At 39.7% G+C, this 20,210-nt stretch overlaps 1 protein-coding gene across 1 annotated transcript; it reads right to left on the bottom strand.

Moving 5' to 3' along the window:
• Window positions 1-666: 666 nt before the first annotated feature.
• LOC142105563 (uncharacterized) lies at window positions 667-18,288 on the bottom strand. Its single transcript, XM_075189515.1, has 7 exons — window positions 18,176-18,288; window positions 11,475-11,702; window positions 9,821-9,880; window positions 9,563-9,700; window positions 5,555-5,701; window positions 2,149-2,209; window positions 667-1,389 (listed from the first exon to the last, which is right to left on the bottom strand). Exons 2-7 carry the CDS (start codon window positions 11,637-11,639, stop codon window positions 1,289-1,291), a joined length of 672 nt encoding a protein of 223 aa, XP_075045616.1. The 5' UTR covers window positions 11,640-11,702; window positions 18,176-18,288; the 3' UTR covers window positions 667-1,288.
• Window positions 18,289-20,210: the final 1,922 nt, after the last annotated feature.

Here is a 20,210-nt window from a genome sequence, read left to right as displayed (position 1 = left end):
GGACACTTCCATATGCTCCTCACAAATGAGTATGGTCACCTGACTCCATGTGCACCAATTACATCACATTGTGAACAAACTTCTATTATGCTCATTCATGGACCAAGAAAGTGAAAGATGAATCTGGTTCCTAAGCAATAATAAAGAAGATACATTTTAAACAAGATATATTGAAACAATTTTATTAATACATTTTAAACATATGTACATCAAGTAGATCACAGTAATACAAAAAAAAGTTTGTTAGAAAAAAGTTCCTTAAATTACATTTGTACATCTGTGTAAAAGCTAATGCAAATCATTAGGGAGCACAATGCAAGTATATTTTTTATCAGCACACACCTGTGCCCACCCCCTACTCATTTATACAGTAGCAGCCTTGTAGCCAGCTGGCATGCATAACACATTATATCATACTTGCCAACTCTCCTGGAATGTCCGGGAGACTCCCGAAATTCAGGTAGGTCTCCTGGACTCCCAGGAGAGCAGGCAAATATCCCGCAAACGGCATCTTGCTAGCAAAATGAAGCGATTTGCGGTGAATCGCGTTATTTGGGCCCCGTCCCTGCGACAAAATCATTTTGTCTCAGGGGGCGGGGCCAAAAGGACGCGATTCACAGCGCCCTTCCCCTCCCGCCCTCCAACCACACCCCCCTGCCGTGGATGTCCCGGAAAGAAGTTTAAAAAGGTTGGCAAGTATGCATTATATAAGAAGTCTTAGCTGAAATTCATACTTTTCTACCACACAGAATTAGCACCTACCATAAAGAAGCCATTATGAAGTATTGAGACACTAGAAAGTTTGGATACACTACTGCAAGTTCCTGAACAATTAATGCTCTAGTAAAATGGCTTTAACCCTGGAAACAAAATGAAGTTTGCAAAGAACTTCAGGGTAAATGCACTTACCCCAGAGTGATCTACAAAGCCATATGCAGGTGTAACCAAGCCCTACTAGTTTAATTTAAATATCATGTGGTACAATAGAAACAAGTGATGGGGAGGAGCACACCAGTGTAACTTCATAAAATATGCAACAATGATGGGGATGAAAATAATAAAGATAACTTTAGTGCAAATGAGGAGAAACAAAACAAACATTAAAACAGACATATTAAAAAATGTCGCAGAACATGATAAAGTGACTACAGTTCAAGTAGTTTTTAAAGTTTATAGGAAGGTAAACAATAATGTCACCAGCCTCAAGGCCTTGATCAAGTCTGGTAAAAGGTCAGATAAGATCATTGCCGGCCACCTGATATCGCCATTTTCTCTGTGGTTTTCATCATTAAAGTCTGATATACGGAGGAGGCCGAGAAAACTGCTCTTCTGCTTCTACATTGGATTCTGAGAATTGTACTGGGGTATTAAAAATACTTTCATCTCCTCCTAAAGAAATCAAATATAATTATAAAAAAAAACCATTGATCATTACAGGACAATCATTATTAATTAATATTTGACACTTAGCACAAGTAGTGGAAAAGATTAAATGGTTAGTATAAAATGCCTGACAGCATAACAGTGACATAGTAATTAGTGGAGAACTCTCAGAAACAGCTAAAAACTGGAGATTTAAACAGACTTTCCCCAGCAGCTACAACAGTTATTATTCCACTAAGCTAGGTATCAAGTGTCCACAGAAATCTTATATGCCAAGCTCATTTGGGCAGAGCTACCTCTATACCAGGCCTATCCAACCTGCGGCCCTCCAGATGTTGTGAAACTACAAGCCCCAGCATGCTTTGCCAGTAGACAACCAGTTGATATCTGGAAGGGCATGCTGGGACTTGTAGTTTCACAACACCTGGAGGGCCGCAGGTTGGACAGGCCTGCTCTATACCTTCTGTTTTAAGTCATTGTATGTTATGTATTTTTATCTTGTTCACCTCAAATGCACAGCAATGCGTAATATATTGTGCTTTAAAAATAAAGGATAATAATGACAAAAGTTAATATCCCTTTGATACTAAAATGAGATTGTTTATTGAAACTGTCTGGAGTGTGTGTAAAGGCATGTAAAATGTTATCCATTATAAAAAAATAAAGGCACCAATCCATATAGTTTGAATGGTGACATGGGCTTTTCAGTGGGAAGTGTGTGTTCATGGTGTGTAACTAATATTATTTATTATTATATTTCCTCACCTCGGAAAGTGCACACTAGTTCAACAGTCTGAGCCTGCTCATGCTCGGGGTGTAGCCATTCCTAAGAAAGAGGAAAAAATATGTTACAGCAAAAACAACCCCAAACGTAAAACCCTAGGACTAAAATATGTAGATTGGTGATGTTAAAAGACTGGCATCCATATTTTTCATGGAGTAAATTGCTTACACAGAAAAAAATAATGTAATTAATACTAGGAGAAATGAGAACTGAGGGCTGGACTAAGCCCGAGGGAAACTAAAAGCTTTAGGTGGGTACGTAATCAAGTCAGATAACTAAGGGGTTAACAAAAGGAGTAGGAGGTTACGTACAATCAAGTGTCATTGGGGAGGGGCTGGCCCAGGGATTCAGTTTAAAAGAGTGGGGGTGGAGTTAGTTCAGTCTCGTGGCCCAGGACAGCAAGCCCTCCCGCCCATCCCTGAGTCCTGGGGCAAGTGTTCGTTGACTGCTAAAAGTGCAGTGTCTCATGCTTTGGTACATAAGGCCAAGGTATGCAAGGGCCAATTTTATGATGGAATGACTAAGCAGGCCAGAGATATGAGGAGCCAATGGCAGCACGGGCTTGTGGTATGGTACGGGTGATACAACGGAAAGTGGTATCATGCTCAGTGTTTGTCTGTGTGTCTCATTATGCATGTGTGTGCGCATTTCTAGGAGACAGTGGATAGCTTTGCGTTACTATATAATTGTATTTTACTAAATTGTATTAAAAAGCATCTAAATTAGTTTAAATCTATTAAATTAGCCCCCAAAGCTTTAGCTAGGGGGCCCCCAGCAATCCAGTTACATTTTTTATACCGCCACTAAAATTTCCACTTCAATTATTTCAAATACTTGCAATGCCAAAAGGTCGTTGAACTAGGTAGGTCATCCTGATACCAAGGCTATTTTTCATAGGGTGAGGAAAAGTACACTCCATACCTCAATTAATGATTACAATGAAAATAAGAAACTTTTGAGAAAATTACATTTCTCTCCAATTCTACAGTGTAATTACTACTGGAAGCTACCAGGGCATAGGCTTGAATGTCTCAAAATAAAACACCAAACAAGTAGTACAAAATTAATTCTCAATACAGGAAAAACAACCTTTAAAAACAAAGCCTCTATATGAAAGCGACAGATGGTTGGCACCCTCAAATTAGTGCAAGATAGGATTCCACAGGCCCAGTGGTATGGTAGAGAGACAAAGGTCCCCCCCCCCCCCCCCTCAGTAATATTGGAATGAAATAAGGGACACAAGGCTAAGACCGCATAAAACTGTGGGTTTATTCTCTTTGCTTGTGACTTAAGGTGTTACCACAGCGGTAGATAAGTAGCAGTAGTTGAGAGAATACCATGAGACCTTCAATATGCAATGTTGTTCAACATGTCACAAACTAAATAATTTAGAAATCCTGTTTGAACAATGTCAGCAATATGCAAACATAAGTCACTACAACACACAGGTCACTGAATAAATATATAAGGCATTAGTGCTTCAGTGAAATGGGTTTCATTGGATAAACACTATTGAAAGACAACCAGTTGCTAACGGATTAGAAAATTAAGTGCTGCTGCAGCAGATTATCTAGACAAACCAATCGCAATAGTCTTTTAGTGCAATAATACAGATTATATTTAAAGCAAAGTTTCATGATTTCCAGGGTAAGGAAAACCATTTTCAGTTAGTAATCCATCTAATGGAATAAGCAGATCTCTCCAGCCAACTGTAGCGTTAAACAACTTGCAATTCTCTCCTCTGCAACCATTTTAGGTAGTTTCACAACAGAATCAAACTTCTGTTGCAATATAGACAGACTCTTGTGACAATGATTTCACTCTATGGGCTAGATTTACTTAGCTGCGGGTTTGAAAAAGTGGGGACGTTGCCTATAGCAACCAATCAGATTCTAGCTATCATTTTGTAGAAGGTACTAAATAAATCTGATTGGTTGCTATAGGCAACATCCCCACTTTTTCAAACCCGCAGCTTAGTAAATCTAGCCCTATGTCCCTAGCTCACTGAGTCAGCTTGCAGATAACTTTAAATACAGAAGTTTTGGCTGGAATAAACTCTTCCTTCAGACAGCACCATAACCTCGCAATAGCACTGTTACAGTCCTGGTCAGAGGTTTTAATAATACAGTTTGATGTCTCACTTTAATATCTTAAAAATAGCATGGAAAAAGAAACCACAAACTTATCTGTCTTCATAGGAGTCCTGCCAACATCTGATGACAGTGGAAAGGTGGGTCTTTACCTTTACTCTAAAGATGCTTCCTTCTGGGCTGGCTTTTAAAGCTCGAACCTTAGCTGCAAACATTCCTCAGGGCAATAGTCCAGCAACAGCACTCAATGACTCCTTGTGGGTAGATTCTTCATGATCCCAGTTAGCCATCACACAGCACAGCCACCCACTAGCCCCCAGCATTGTATTTTTGGCTTCTCAGCCCACACCCACAAGAATATGCTTGAGCCTTCTAGCACATTCTGGCATTTTTCACTGTTTTTTTGTGGCTTGTTGCAGTTTCCAACTGTATCTGCATGCTTAATGCAGTATGGGGCTCTAATTTGCAGTTTGTCCACCACAAAATGGCAGACACACTTTGCAATGAAGTCCTAGAGGCATTCTGTGATATTTTCTGAATAAGTACATGCATAATATACCTGTGATTTGCAGGGTAGTATATATCTAAAGGGCTTACTTTTTTATCTAGCTGATCAATGTAATTTACAAATAATATATTATTCGTGTCAGTTCAACTACTCATCCATGTATCCAGTTTTCATCTTCCACCGAAGTTGATAATGGGGACCTCCTACCATTCAGAAGAGGGCAATCCCTAGTAGCTCCTGCCTTCTGCTGATGCTCTAGAGCCCACATCCCTTGAGTTTAACACTTGTTGGTTGGCAACAGCACCCAGTAGTCACTTCAGAAATGTTGTGTTCCATTACCAGGACCCACAACAGACAAAATTATCAAAATGATCTTAAAAACAGCAAGTGGCTAAAATTGTCCATGCATGCACGTACAATACCAAATAGCTACCAATAAATTAAAGCTAATATAATCTGTCCTATAGAACTGCATGTTGGAGAGAAGAGACATATACATATGGGGAAAATAGTCTAGTCTACTTTATCACCAAAAACAAATGAATGAAAAAGAGGGGGGGGGGGGGAAATACCAAACCAAAAAACACACAACAAAAATAGTTGTTGAATAATAATAATAATCGTATAAACAATGTATGAACTGATTTCAGATGTGGGTCGCCGATTGTTGGCCATTACTCTGGTTACACTGGATTGGCAATATCCAATCACTGGAGTGCCACCTGGTGATTAGTATAAATGAAGGTATAACCCTTCATGTACAAATATAAAAGTGAGATGCTTACTCACCATTCCAGTGATGTTGTCATAGCACATACAATGGGGTAAACTTCTGCATCCCATAAATGCAATGCACAGGACTGCACAAAGGCTGAAGAATGACGCTACAAGCATGGCTATATTCGCTCCTTGAACAAGCTGACCAAGTATGAACTTCTAAATATAAAGAAAATAAAAGACAATGCATTATTATTCAAGTTGTATGCAAAAATGTTGGCACCACTTATCAATTTGCATGTTGCTGCTCAGAAACAGATATGTAAATCTGACTCAGAAGGAAGCTTTTCCTACAATCTCATCACAAAAGTGAACACCTAAAAGTATGACAAACAATACTTACATAAGCCAGAAACATTTTGGAGCAAACTACTGTAGACTGATGAAACAAAAATGGAACGCTTTGGAAGATTACCTTACCTTTTGGTTTAGCATGGCAATGTAATGTGGGTGAGTGCTTGGGCTAAAATTTTAATTGTGGTGCCCATTCATTTAATGTGGGGTGATGGGACAATTTATTGCAGGGGTAGTTTATGGGCTTGCAAATCACCTTATGGGCCTCTTAAGAAGCTCCTAATCCCCTGAAAATGGCAGGAACGATATTAAGAATCCTAGGTATTTCTAACTAAATAATCGGAGATATCTGCTGTGGTCCCACCATTATTACAAAGCAGTCGCCATAGGTTACTCTAAATATCAGTCCTTATAGAAATTTACCAAGTTACAAAAATGAAAGATTTTCGGAACATGTGCCTGATGATATACATTGAAGCCTAAGGGGAGAACATTGTGGTACAGGGATTTTTGGATTCCCTCAGTGTATCCTACCTGCTTTCCCCTCCGGATCACAAAGGCTGTCATAGTGGGGATAGGCAAACTGTGTGTTCGCCAGGACAGCCGTTTATCATGACTGCCGTTCCAGCAGAACACTTTTCAGAAATGGTCACGATCTTTCATTCCTTATCATAGCGATAAGAAATGAAAAATGATTGTGTCAAAAATGCGGTTATTGTTAAATATGCCTCTTAGTATGTACAAAATGTGCAGGTGACCCCTTTCAATTTTTAATAATAAATATATATAAAAAAATTGGTATTTATGTATAATTTAATTTTTCGACTTAAACAAATAAGTTTTAGCCTTACCATTTCTGGCTTTGTTGTTTTACCAACATATCTAAAAAAAACAAACAAACAAACAACTTTTGTCATCCTTTATTCAAGGATCTTGTATTTTGATTGCTATTCAGCACAATGTGTTGGGTGTTTTGTCTCTTCTCTAGACTAACTTTATTTGTTTCTCTTTTCTTTATCCTCCGATGAGTCTGGGATTGTATGTATTTCTTATATTTAGGTTTCTTGGTACTTACAACAGCCACTTCTTACCACCATAGTTCTGTTGCATTTAATGATTAATATTTTTAGTTTATTATACGGTTACTGCATTTCAACTGTCAATTTCCATCCTGTCAGAATCACATAAATGACTTCTTTAAACCCAGTCTTCTAAAAACTTTCTTTTGGTGCTATTCTGTTTTACTGTTGCCAGTATATTAGTCCACCCTGAACAATCACCACTAGACCCCAAGTTTTCCCCATTTGTGTGAACTAATTCCAAGATTACTTCAGAGGATGCAAACAATCCTGACTAATTTAACAATTGATTGCAATCTACAAATATATCTATAATATAAATGTCTAGTGGCGTGTGTTAGTCTGTCTGTGTGTGGAAAAAATAAAACCAAGCTGCAGCGCCACCTGCTGGGCGGAGTTATACACTGACCTACTAAATTCTTAGTGTGTGTGTAAAAAAAAAATTCAGAAAGGGCTGAAATTTGGTATACCAAGATGTTTTTAATTTGTTAATTTATTTTGTTAATTGTTAAAAGTGTTTATAAAGATTTTAAAAAAATATATATATATTTCTTGAAGGAGAAGTGACAGTTGGGAGTGGTTGGTGGTTGAGGCCTGGGCTATGGACCAAATGCATGACAAGAACCTTTTTAACACCTTAAGTAGCTTGATTTGACTAGAATGCATGAGTATCATGCACAGGTTAACGTGTGTGTGTGTGTGTGTGTGTGTGTGTGTGTGTATATATATATACATATATATATATATATATATATATATATATATATATATATATATATACACACACACACATATACGTACACACACACACACATATATATATATATATATATATATATATATATATATATATATATCTATCTATATCTAATCTATATCTAATCTATATCACTAAAAACCCTGATAAAAACGTTGCATACACAAAGTGGATCATTGAAAGTTAACCTAGCAGCAGAATATTGTAAAACATTGCTCTATATAAAATGAAAACTCACTTCTAAGAGTTGCTTTGGCTGTACTGTATATTATATTACATGTTAAACTATAGTGTATTATGTGCATGTAAGAATTTATATGTATTATCTTTGTAAAGTAAAATATTTTCTGTTATCTTTGTAAAGTAAAATATTTTGTACTATGTACAAACAAGAAAGGATAACAGGGAAAGGATGATTGAATACTTTGTTTACTTATCATAATAATATTAGAATACATTGAGGAATTTGAGTTCCCCTAGCGATTGACACATAATGATGGGTTACTTGATGGAGTACCTCTCACTGGGATGCACAAGAGTAACAGCAGAGACTCCATGTCTATGACTGTCATGGTACAAGATAAACGTTTAGGTAAGTTGCATAGAAAGATGCCTCTTAGAACATATATATTCTTCAGTTACAGGTTCTGTGTATTCAATGGGACTTAAAAATCGCATAAAATACACTTGGAATATACCCCAATAATTGATGAGGTATTTAGTTATTAATAGTTATAAGCAATAGACCAACAGATTGAAGTTCACTGTATTTAGGTACAATAGCATCCCTTAAACATAAAAGGGAACAAATACAAACAATATGCAGTAAATGTGACAATGTAAATGTCTGACTAACTGTACATTAATACGGATCAAGTCACCAAGATGACATCTTTCAAGTCAGTGGTACCCACAGTTTCTTGGAGTCAGGATGGGGGAGATCTTGGCATTGCAACACCCCTAGTGTTTTCTGTAATGTAGGCTTTTACTGTCTGGTGATCACAAAGGAAGTACTTTTCTGGGGAGAAAATGGCTTTTTACCCTGCTGCAAAGCAGAAAATGCCCCTGTAAGTCACTCCTTTATCTCATTTAAATTTAAAAAGAAATCTCTTTTTGGAAGGTTGGTGCATAATCAGTATGCATCAAGTAACAGCACAGATATGCCCAATTCCTCCCATTGGCCAATGCAAACTTTTGCAACCTCATGGATGACTCCAGACTCCTGATTTGGTTAAAACATTGTGCACTTCTTTATAAGAACAAGTACAGTTGCCATCTCTTTCCAGGAAATGGACGGACTCGTTAACCTTCCAGGTCTTCTTATATTCATTAAAAGGTGACATTACATCTGAATTAATTTGTTAAGGAAATAAAATCAGAAGTTGCAGAGTTAGGGGCCCGCACGGATCATATTAAAACTAAAATGGAAGAACTTCTCTCTTCACATATCGATTTAATTTCTGTTCATGATTCACTTCAGGAGGAAGTTTTGTCCAACAAAGAGAAACAGATTTCATAGTTCATAAATGATCCAGAGTGGCTTGGTATGAGAAATGGCGGTAACTCAATATTATATGATATTACATCAATAGCCGGGATATGCCTCTCCATTCTGATGCCTGTAGTAGCAACTTATACATTTGTTAGTGCTAACTTGTATAAAGAATCTGGATTTCACCACCTTTTTGAATTGTCTGCACTTTTAAAGATAAATATTGTAATTTTTAAGCATTATTGGCAAAACAAGGAAAATAAAAAGTAGATTCAGACCTTTGGATCAAGATAAATGGCATTTAAAATATGGATACATCTTACTGCCTGAGAAAGATAACTCCCATTCCTGCATTGGAGGCATACCCTTGTTAATGTCATAAAACACAAGGCACTTACTGTATGAATAATATGTACAGGGGTATGAGAGAACACTTCATCATCATCCTCACCATAAGCCAGAGTTAAGCACGCATAAACAATCACGATTATGGTGGTGAAACAAGAAAACACTGAAGCAGCAATAAGTGTATTTACCTACGAACAAAGAAATCGTTGTCAGTAACTAAGAGGTAACATAACATTACAGAGCAATTGTGGGGTACAAGGTACAATAGTGGACTATTAAGCACCAGAAAGAAAGAAAAACAATCTTACTAGTACAGGATTTTTCTTCTGTGATGAAAACAATGCCAGCACTCCAGGAACAGCCATTATCTGGAAACAGAGGCAGGTGGCGCAAATTACAGCGCAGTTCACATTTGATTAACGTACATATTTAGTAGTGTGTTGTATACCAGTATGATGAAACACCAACAATAAAAGAAGCTACAGTCTTCACCATTTAAAAATAATTAAAACTAAAGATTGCCATACATGGGCGATCCTGCCGATTGGCACAGGATTATCGAATAATTTGGCCGCACACATGGATGGCTAAAGCAGACAATATCCAGCTTTTTGCCTCTGGCTCAGTTGCAGCCTGTTAGTGTAGTTGGAAGGTGGTCACCTTCCGATGTTTATTAATAATAATAATAAATAATAATATGAGGAAACAAGGTATTAATTTCACCTCAACTGCAGACTATAAACACATATACTTTTTCTAGCCCTCTGATTCCCCATATTTGTCAGTCATAGTTAAGCTTGTGTATATTCTATTTTGAAAGTACTCAAAAAGTTTGCCAGCATGTATTGTTATCTTGCAGACTAGTCCATTGTTTCAGTCTAGGCAAAAGGTTTATTTTTCACTAGTGTTCAGATGTGAGCTCTATGTTTAATTACAGAGGACTGCATTGTGTATTTAAATGTAAATGTGTCTGGATTGTGATCTCTCCTGTTTTAACAAACTCTGCTGTATAGCCACAGAACAATACCTGTCCCTAATTAAATCAGGATTGACTAATCTGCTATGCCTTTGTCTCAATGTTTAACTGTGAAAAGGTAAACATAGAAAAGGACCAATCAGGCAGGTCCTGAAATTGATGACAAGGTCATTTTTGGGCTTAAAAGAGAGCTCTAGAGGACAGCAAATTGGCGTACACTTCCAAGTGATAGCTGAAGTCAGGCTAGCGTTGAGATCCAGATCTCTGCCCCTGACAGGAAAGGGACAGTCGGTCCCTGGAGTACTGCCGATGCCATGATCTACCTCTCCAGGTCTTGAGGAGCTGTGTGTCTGCCGAAAGCAGAGTGACAGTGACTTAGGGCCGCTAGGTTTGCTGGTAGTCTTAAAGGAGAGAGGGGAGAAGCTTGGATTGATAGACAGCAGTCCTGAAAGCGACAAGGATACTGGTGAGGTGTCTTCATTATACCCTGTATGTTGTCTGTGCCAGACTGTAGTGTTATTTGTTGCAAGTTATTATTTAAATATGCTTATTGCTGTTTAGTGCTACCATTTTGTAAAATAAACTTATTTGTTTTATTTCAAATATTTGCCTGGGTGATTTTGAACCTTGGATAGGTACCGGGTAGGCCAGCTGTGCAGCACAGAGGGTTACGTTAAACCCGGTATCTTCACATAACTTATTGCTTTATTTTTCAGATTTCCATCTGGTTTTTTTCCCCCACAAAATCCTTCATATGATGTATGCATGGTTTTCGCTGCCCTCCTACACTTCAAAGCACAGTGCTGCGCATTGCACAGAATGGTAACCACAGAACAATTTAGTGCAGTGGGAACAAACAAACCTGCCGAGATCATATAAAGGCTTTGTTGAAAAAAAAACAGAAGGAAGCCATAAATCAAAGTCAATGCATGAAAGAATCCTAACTAAAGGAAAAATAATAATTTGAGAAATAAAAGCAAAATTACCACTCCAGCCCAGAGTGGGGCTCTGGTGTTACCCAATGTTGATTCTTTCCTAAAGGCTCCATCCATGAAGCCACACACCACAGACACACCAGCACATGCTATCTGGAGGATCCCCAGCACCACCATGCTCCTCTGGTTGAAAATAAAATAACGATAACGATCCATCAAAAAGTCTGCCTTCTACTGATGTTCTCCTGATTCTTGTGGTGACCAGAATATTCTCGTTTCCTAAAAGAAATGAACAAGATCATCCACGATATAATGCATTAGGAAAAAATATTCTCTATAATAAAGAAGAATATTTAAAGCTACCAAAGAGTTTCATGAGAGTGTAATGTTGAAAGATGGGTAACCTACTCCCTAGTGTAAATCATAGAGGGTATTCGAAACAGTGATGGAACTACCAAGGGTGCAGCTGCTACAGGGAGAGGAGGGCCCGATACTGCCAGGTCTCCTTCCTGAAAAGAGCGGAGTTCGCTTCTGAGCAGCGCATAGGCCAAACTGCACATGTTCAGAAAAAGCCAACGTTCTACTCTCTTCAGAGCACAGAAGGTAACACCAGCATCTCTGGGCTCCTACCCAAGTTCTCAGCAATGCTCTGTTTGGCCCCTCATTAGAAGTCACCGACTTCTGGAATTGGGAGGGGCTAGAGATTACAAACAATACAAAATAAAGAGGTTAGGCTGAAAATTTGATTTGGGTGGTCATGTGTCAAGCTGGTGATACATTCAAGTTGTAAATCTGCCAGATTTTGTTGATAAGGGCAGGGATTGTGGGGGCATCTACTTTTTTATAATGAATAGCTATTCGGCATCTTGTTGCTCTGAGTATGTGGTTTATTAGTGTCAGAGTGTGCTTTGGTGTATCTGGGATTGGGCGTGGAAGGTAGTAGTGGAAACGGTTGGATGGGAGGTGCATCACCTTCCCTGATGCGGAACCAGTCTTATGGTTCCAGTCTCTGTCCCATGTCCTCTTCCCAGCAGCATTCATGAAGTTCCTTTTCAGGCTGACCATGCTTAATTAGAAGGGAGTAGAAGGTAGAGATTAGACCCTTAGGGTTAGATTTACTAAGCTGCGGGTTTGAAAAAGTGGGGATATTGCCTATAGCAACCAATCAGATTCTACCTTTCATTTATTTAGTACCTTCTGCAAAATGACAGCTAGAATCTGATTGGTTGCTATAGGCAACATCTCCACTTTTTCAAACCCGCAGCTTAGTAAATCTAGCCCTCAGAGTACTTGGTGGGTCCTGGGCCTTCTCAACAACCTCGAAGTCTCGAAGAATGTTGGAAGGAACGGTGACCAGCAGGGTTTGAAACAGATAGAGGAGCCTGTGGAGGGAGGCCTATTTATAATAGTTTTTATTTTTTCATGTAAAGTGGCATCTTTATCAAAGTTAGTTTTGGACCAATGTATAATAAAAGTTATTTTGGGACAGCGTCTCCAATAAGAGGCGTTCCCGGCGATGACTCTACAGTGAACTTTTAGCTTTCAGAGCTTGCTGATAACAGTGGTGAAAGACAGCTCCCGAGTTATCTCCCTGGCTGAGCCAACTGTGTATGTACGACCCAAACACTGCATATATGCCAAAAACGTCATTTACCCCTGCGGTACTGTGGCCAGCTGATATCACCACCCACAGAGAACATTTGCTATAGACTACATGATTCAAAAGGTTACTCTTTTCAGAGCTTAAGAAATCACTCCAGATCGCTGTCCCCATTGCTGTATTCAATGTTAGTTTGTTTAACACAGGAGATATCTTTGAAATCTCCTGCTTTAGCCAATTTTTTAATTGCTCCACCACTTGTATTTGCCTTAAACAAGGAAAAAACACCCATTGTGCATTTTTTAAGGCTTAAAATGGTTGATAAATTGGCCCATAGTCTAAGTATTGCTGTGTGTGTTTGGGGCAGGATAGTGAGCAAAAAGTCTGTGGCTTCTGCTGTATGAGCAGATAGGAAGAACATAACGCAATATTAGCCTCTCTCAAACAGTAGATGCCAACATATACCGGCCAGTACAGTGAGCAATGGTCATAGGAGGATGCTTATGAATGGATGGTAGACAGCATGTACAAAGCCACTGGCTCACTGAACATGGCATTGCAAGGGAACTAATGCATCCAAGTCCACTTAGACACACCTAGACAGCTGCAAAGTGTCTCTGTAAATTATATACAAAATATTGTTAACTACTTGATCAATAGTTTAGTTTACTCATCAGAGAGCAGATACATTTATTATTTTTGACTAATATTAAATGGGCTTTGAGACTTGCAATAGATCCGTGCTCTACTATACAGCTGTCACTCACTAGACACCCCTGGGGCAAGGGCATGTTAAAATACATATATTAGACTTACTAGAGTAAGGTTGTATTTCATTGGAGTCAATAATGCTATATACTGCACATTATGAAGGCAAGCCCAAAACAAAGTTCACAAGGAGTCTTGCAGGTAGGACTTTATAGAAACTCATAGTAACTTAGCTCACCTGTATTTAAGAGATTGAGCAATACAGGAGAGTTGTGTGATGAAGCACACTAAAACTTTGCATTAAACCCCTGGTATACAACATTTACATTTCCTTCCAGAAATTCTGCTTGATCAAGCCTCAGGTATGTTTTAAGTAAGTCATGAGAGTAATGGGGCATCAGGATGGTCTTTACCGCAATGTAAGGTACAAAACGTGTGTGCTTGGTGTGATGGAGCTCCAGTACAGAAGGCAGATTCCAGATCACTAACACCTTAGAGGACATGTTAAGTAGGGCATGGTTAACAAAATGTAGGTTTTTGATATAGACATACTATTGTTTTTAGGGCTTTTGTATTATTATTCAAGATTAAAGAGAGCCTGTTAGTGCAGAGATAATGTCTCGCGCCCTATTCTAGTGTAAAAAAATATTTGTTTTTTTAAGTTTTCTATGAGCCTTATATGCTTGGGAGACAGAATTAAAAAAACAAAACAAAAACAGCTATCTATACATAAATGCGTCAGAGTTGGCATGCAAATTGCCCTATTCTCACTCTTGTTATGCTGCAGTCTTACGTCATACAGCCATGCTGTGCTCTGTGTCTTCCAGAGACAGGGAAGCTGAACTACTGGCAATGCATGCTGGGGCTTGTAGTTTCACAACACCTGGAGAGCTACAGGTTGGCCAGACCTGCCCTACAACATTACACCGCCAGCCTGCATAGTTGACAAGGCAGGATGGATCCATGGATTCATATTGTTTACACCAAATGCTGACCATGCCGTTTGCATGTCGCAACAGAAATTTAAATTTATCAGACCAAGCAACATTACTTCAATCTGAAACGGTCCAGTTTTTGTGCCACTGTAGCCTCAGTTTCCTGATCTTAGCGGATAGGAGTTGAACCAGGTGTGGTCTTCTACTGGTGTAGCCCATCAACTTCAAGAATCAATGTGTTGTGACTTCAGAGATGCTCTTCTGTATACCACTATCAGGGTTGCCATCAGAAACTGTGGGACCCAGTACTAATTAATCTGGCAGGGCCCCCCCCTCCCCCTCCCCCTACATGCACCCTCTATCCCTCATCACAGTTAAGGTCCCCTTCCCCCCCAATCACAGTTAAGGCCCCCCTTTCCCTCTTGCCCCCCCTCCAAAATTAAGGTCCCCCCTCCCTCCCAAGGCAATGAAAAAAAACCCTGTAGAAAAAAACAAAACAAAAAGAACAAAACAAAAAAACCTTACCTTTTGCGGTCACCTGACCATTCAGGTGGCGATCCGGCTCCCTATCAGAGCCTGGAAGGCGAAGCTGCAGCATCGCGGAGAAGAGGGTAAGAAAAAAAAATAAAAAAGGGGCAGCACGGTCGGTGACTGCGGGGCCCGGACAGACGGAGAGGTCCGTCCGGGCCCCTAGTGTGAAGATTATTTCAGGTACTGTCACCTTCCTGTCTGTTTGAACCAGTCTGGCCATTTTGCTCTGACCTCTCACATTAACAAAGCATTTTTGCCTACAGACCCGACGCAATCTGGATGATTTTTATTTCCCGAGATACTCAAACCACCCTCTCTGGCACCAACAATCATTTCATGGTCAAAGTCATTTAGATCATATTTATTCCCCATTCTGGTGTTTGGTCAGAAAAACTGATCCCCTTTACTATGCCTGCATGCTTTATGCATTGAGTTGCTGCCACATGATTGACTTATTAGATGTTTGCATTAACATCATCATCATTTATTTATATAGCACCACTAATTCCACAGCGCTGTACAGAGAACTCACATCAGTCCTTGCACAATTGGAGCTTACAGTTTAAATTCCCTAACATACATACACAGACAGACGTCAATTTGATAGCAGCCAATTAACCCACTAGTATGTTTTTGGCTTGTGGGAGGAAACTGGAGCACCCGGAGGTAACCCACGCAAACACGGGGAGAACATACAAACTCCGCATAGATAAGGCCATGGTCGGGAACCAAAATCATGACCCTAGTACTGTGAAGTAGAATTGCTAACCACTAAGCCACCATGCTGCCCCATACAGGCTGTATTGAATCATGCTCGGGCTGGAGCTTGAGGATAAGTGAGTATGAGAGACAAGGATGGCAACAGCCACAAGCGCGACAGCCCCCCCCCTTCACCTTTATGCCTTCACCCTCAGTAGCGCTTGTTTACGGCTCCATTTCGCTACACAGTTCTGATCTGAGTAAAAAGCCAAGTGGAGCAGAGTTTTGAAAGTGTTGCAAATGTATACAATGGTGGCGGGGTGAAAAAAGACAGATATTACAATAAGAACGAGCTTGTTTTTGCCTTCCACGTATTAGCCTGACGTGGATGGTTAGGGGGCGCTAAGAGCATATTAGCCTAGGGCGGCATGAATGCTTAACAAAGCCTTGAGAACATAACATGATTCTGTAAGAAACAAGGTCAAAAGCTGCAACTAAACGTTACTTTATAGACTTTTATTTACATACTTTTACCTTTATAATAACTAAAAGATAAATTGTTTATTATGCTGCTATGCAAACTGTGTGATTCTGGCACTTATGGCCGCCTGTGCCTGAAGAGGCAAGGGGCGTGCAAATGCAGGCTGAGCAGACGAATAGCAGGTTCACACAGATGCGCTTCTGCAAAAACACGAACATATGTCCGTTCTATATTACACGAACTAGCAAGGTGGCATTGACCTACTGTGTGTAATGCTAAATTCAACTTTGCTCCTCCATTCACTTAGTAAAACATCTCTGCCACTTCAGGTCAGATAGTTAGGGTCCAGATTTCAAACAGGTATACAATCAAGTTGTCAGTACAGCCGATTGGCAGGGTCATAACTAGGGCTGTGCCAAGGGCACAATGCTGAAGGGGGAGCAGCTTTTGAATATTTTAGGTTCATTTGGTTAAAATTGAGGTCTGGGGGGGGGCATCAGTTTTGCTTCTTGCCCCAGGTGCTAAAATTTTAAGTTACGGCTCTGCTGATTGGTTTTACAAGACGTTTATTATTCTGCATGTATATATCCTTCAAGAGTGCAGTCTACTATATATTTTGTATAAAAAGACACATTTTTCTCTAAAATGAAGGGGGGGGGGGAGTGGCGTAAAGAGTTGTCATCAGTTTTTTGTTTTTTTTTATGAATACCTGTATTCACAGCTCCGTGAACTGGAAGATGCATTAAGTGAATTACTGAGGTTATCATCCAAATGGATGCCACATGGCATCATATTGAATGTTATCCAGGAGTAGTTATAGGAACAAGATTATTTATTAGATGAGTTTTCAGGTCCAAGGCTGCTATACATGCTCCAGTACTAAATACTACAGGTTTTCATGACAAGGGGAGGGTCAGGCAGGGAAGATTTGTTTTCCATGTTTGCTAGCCCTAATCACTCCAAAAACTGGTAAATTTTCTTGAATCTGTGCCTCCCTCCAAGTAAGTAAATACATCACAATGTATTGCATTTAGAGCACAGTATCTGCCTTAGAAAAACATTAAAACCACCAAGTATATTATTTCAGCTGCAGCAGAACATGGTAACAGCAAGTCAGTGGGAGTCCTGCATTTTAGCCATAAAACGTGAATGTAGTTGAAGCAGGAAATGCATTACATGTTTACTTGATCTATAGAACGTACCATACATTATATTTACATACAGTGTTTACAAAGTGCTCAGGCCAAGCAAAGCACAACATCTCTCCTGCAGCCAATCTAACCAGGAAATAGGTGGACGAGCTGCATGTGCAGGAGACACAAAGGAATAGTCTAGTATAGCAATAAGAGGACTGGGTGTAATAACAAATACATAGCCCTCTATCAGATGCTTCACATGAGGGAAGAAGATATAAGAAAGCAGAATCAATTACAATGTACAACAGGAGACACTTGTACCATGCACACACGTCTAGTATAAAGATGGGAACACACACGCACAAACTTCTAGCAAGTTTCTAACAGGGATCCCGGCAGCAATTACAAACATAAGACTAAATCATCCACTGTCTGAATATACTGACAAGTTATGGTACAAAGTGTATCCCATCATGTCATTATCGATATGACCTAAAGTAAGACATTGATGTGAATAAGACAGCTAATTGCAGCAAAGTTAGAGCAGCCAAACACCTGGATACCAGCACAATGACTTATAATGAAAGCAAAGTCTGCGAGCAGCATCTTTTACAACAACGACTTTCTTTTCCCGAGCTGTGTCAATCACAAACGCCGCTTACCTGTCCTGAGATCCCGGGAGTAGTAAGATAAAGGCAGCTGCTCCGCTGAAATTAAAACACAGAATCAAATCTCGTACACCTCCCTCTGACTGTTACTTCTACTGCCGGGCTACACCCCCTGACAGGTGAGAGGAACCCTCCCAGTCCGTGTGTGTATCCTACTGCAGAGCACCTCCTACTGTGTATACAGGTGTGTGTCCACTACCCAGCGCCTCCTCCAATGTGCTCATCGAGTCTTTTCTCCTAGAAGAACTTATTATAAACTTATAACATCCAGGGACTCTTAGCAGAGCTTCCCCATTATCTTATGTTCTAAAAATGATCAGTTTACTAAACTTTCTATAGATCTGCAGAATATTAGTCACTGATTAATATATACATACACTTCTACCTCCTAAATGAATATTAGAGCCCTTTCCTGCTTTATTGGCAGATTTGTTTGCTGACATGTTTTTACAGATAGGGGATCTCTTTCTTTGATTAAAGTGTTGTTTTAATTTATCCTTGAGGCCCTTTTGAAGGTTAGAGGGCCGCACCAATCAGCCCCTTGGGTGTATAAGGCTGCCTATCACTGATCTTTGTTCTACTTTTGTGTTTTCCATATTAATTTTCCATTCCAATGGTCTGGGTTTAACTAATACATTAAAGGCTTAGAAAATACATCCCATGTATGCAGGGCCATCTTTTCCATTGGGCATGATGGGCAGCTGCCCGGGGGCCCCACGGGCAAGGGGGCCCCATAGGCACAGCTCTTAATGAGAATAAATAATCTTGCAAAAGAAAAAAACCTGCAAAAAAAACTTCAAGGGTCACTGAGCAAGTACATCTATCTATCTCTATCTCTATATATCTATTTCTATATCTGTATCTGTATACATCTATATATCTATAGGCCCTGGTGCACTGCTTTGCACGGGGGCCCATAATGTTGTTAAGATGGCCCTGCATGTATGCCCTTTAAAATCTGGTAGACAAGTTTCTTCACTGAAGAAAATGGCCTTATATTTTCATTGGTATGGGGTTTATGCAAAGCCAAACTGCAGCTGACCACTTTCCAAAGGTCTAGATGGCTGGGCTGGCACGCCCTGACCTCTGTCTACTCTACATTATATTGTAGGCCAGATGATGTACTTACAGACCAGGGTAGAAATTACACTGACCCAAACTTCACAAGTCAGTAATTAACAATTTGCTGCAAGCACCTAGAGATTCCATCTATATGTTTCATAAGCCTTGCCACTCTCTACATTAATGAGCTTTCACAATATCAGGTGCTGCTAAACAATATGCATTAATACAGACACCCTACCAAAAAACTCTCTTTGGGCTAACCCTAGATTCAAACACCTATTAGTTTCTGATTTTTGGACTAGATATGGTATATCATCATCATCATTTAATTATATTGCGCCAACATAATCTGTAGCGCTTTACAATTGGGGACAAACATAGTAAACTAATAAACAAACTGGGTAAAACAGACAAAGAGGTGAGAAGGCCCTGCTCGCAAGTTACAATCTATGGTGAAAATCGCTACCATGCAGCTGATTTTTGAGCCCCTCCTTGGCTGTCTGGGCAGTCACTTTCCCCCCACCCACAAGGCAGCTTTACTGTGGCAGTGTATAGAGACATGGGGCCCCTTCCGCCCCCACCATCATCGCTGTTTACAAGATATAATTCTTATGTAATCCCCTCGGCATTTATATATTCCCTGCTATCTTTTGCACAGCCAGCCATGGCATTGTTTGGAAGCACAATTCAGTAGCACTAATGTCAGCATCTCTAATTTCCACATAATTGGTCTGCTAAAGGTCTGCAGGGACTAATATCCAGACTATATACTAGACTTATTTAGAGTTGGATATAAATTCATTCATACCCTACTTGCGGTCTATACATGATCAGAGTGGCTTTTTCACGCTCTAGTCAATTAAAATGTAGCTGCTCCCATTGGTTACTGTTGAACAGGCCCCTGGCCAGTTATTTGCAGGCACGTGTCACTTCATCATAGAGGGTTCTTTTCTTTTTAATCAGT

This window comes from Mixophyes fleayi, chromosome 1 (genome assembly GCF_038048845.1).
Source record: "Mixophyes fleayi isolate aMixFle1 chromosome 1, aMixFle1.hap1, whole genome shotgun sequence".
Classification (NCBI taxonomy): Eukaryota; Metazoa; Chordata; class Amphibia; order Anura; family Limnodynastidae; genus Mixophyes; species Mixophyes fleayi.
This window is presented reverse-complemented; position numbering and strand designations above follow the sequence as displayed.

Bases quoted from the DNA above. Each gene is read 5' to 3' on its own strand.
- LOC142105563 (XM_075189515.1), bottom strand. From the start codon at position 11,639: ATGGATCGTTATCGTTATTTTATTTTCAACCAGAGGAGCATGGTGGTG. The intron at 9,701-9,820 runs GTAAGATTGTTT...CTTTGTTCGTAG, and splicing joins AGAAGAAAAATCCTGTACTA to GTAAATACACTTATTGCTGC. The intron at 2,210-5,554 runs GTGAGTAAGCAT...CCTCTTTCTTAG, and splicing joins ATGACAACATCACTGGAATG to GAATGGCTACACCCCGAGCA.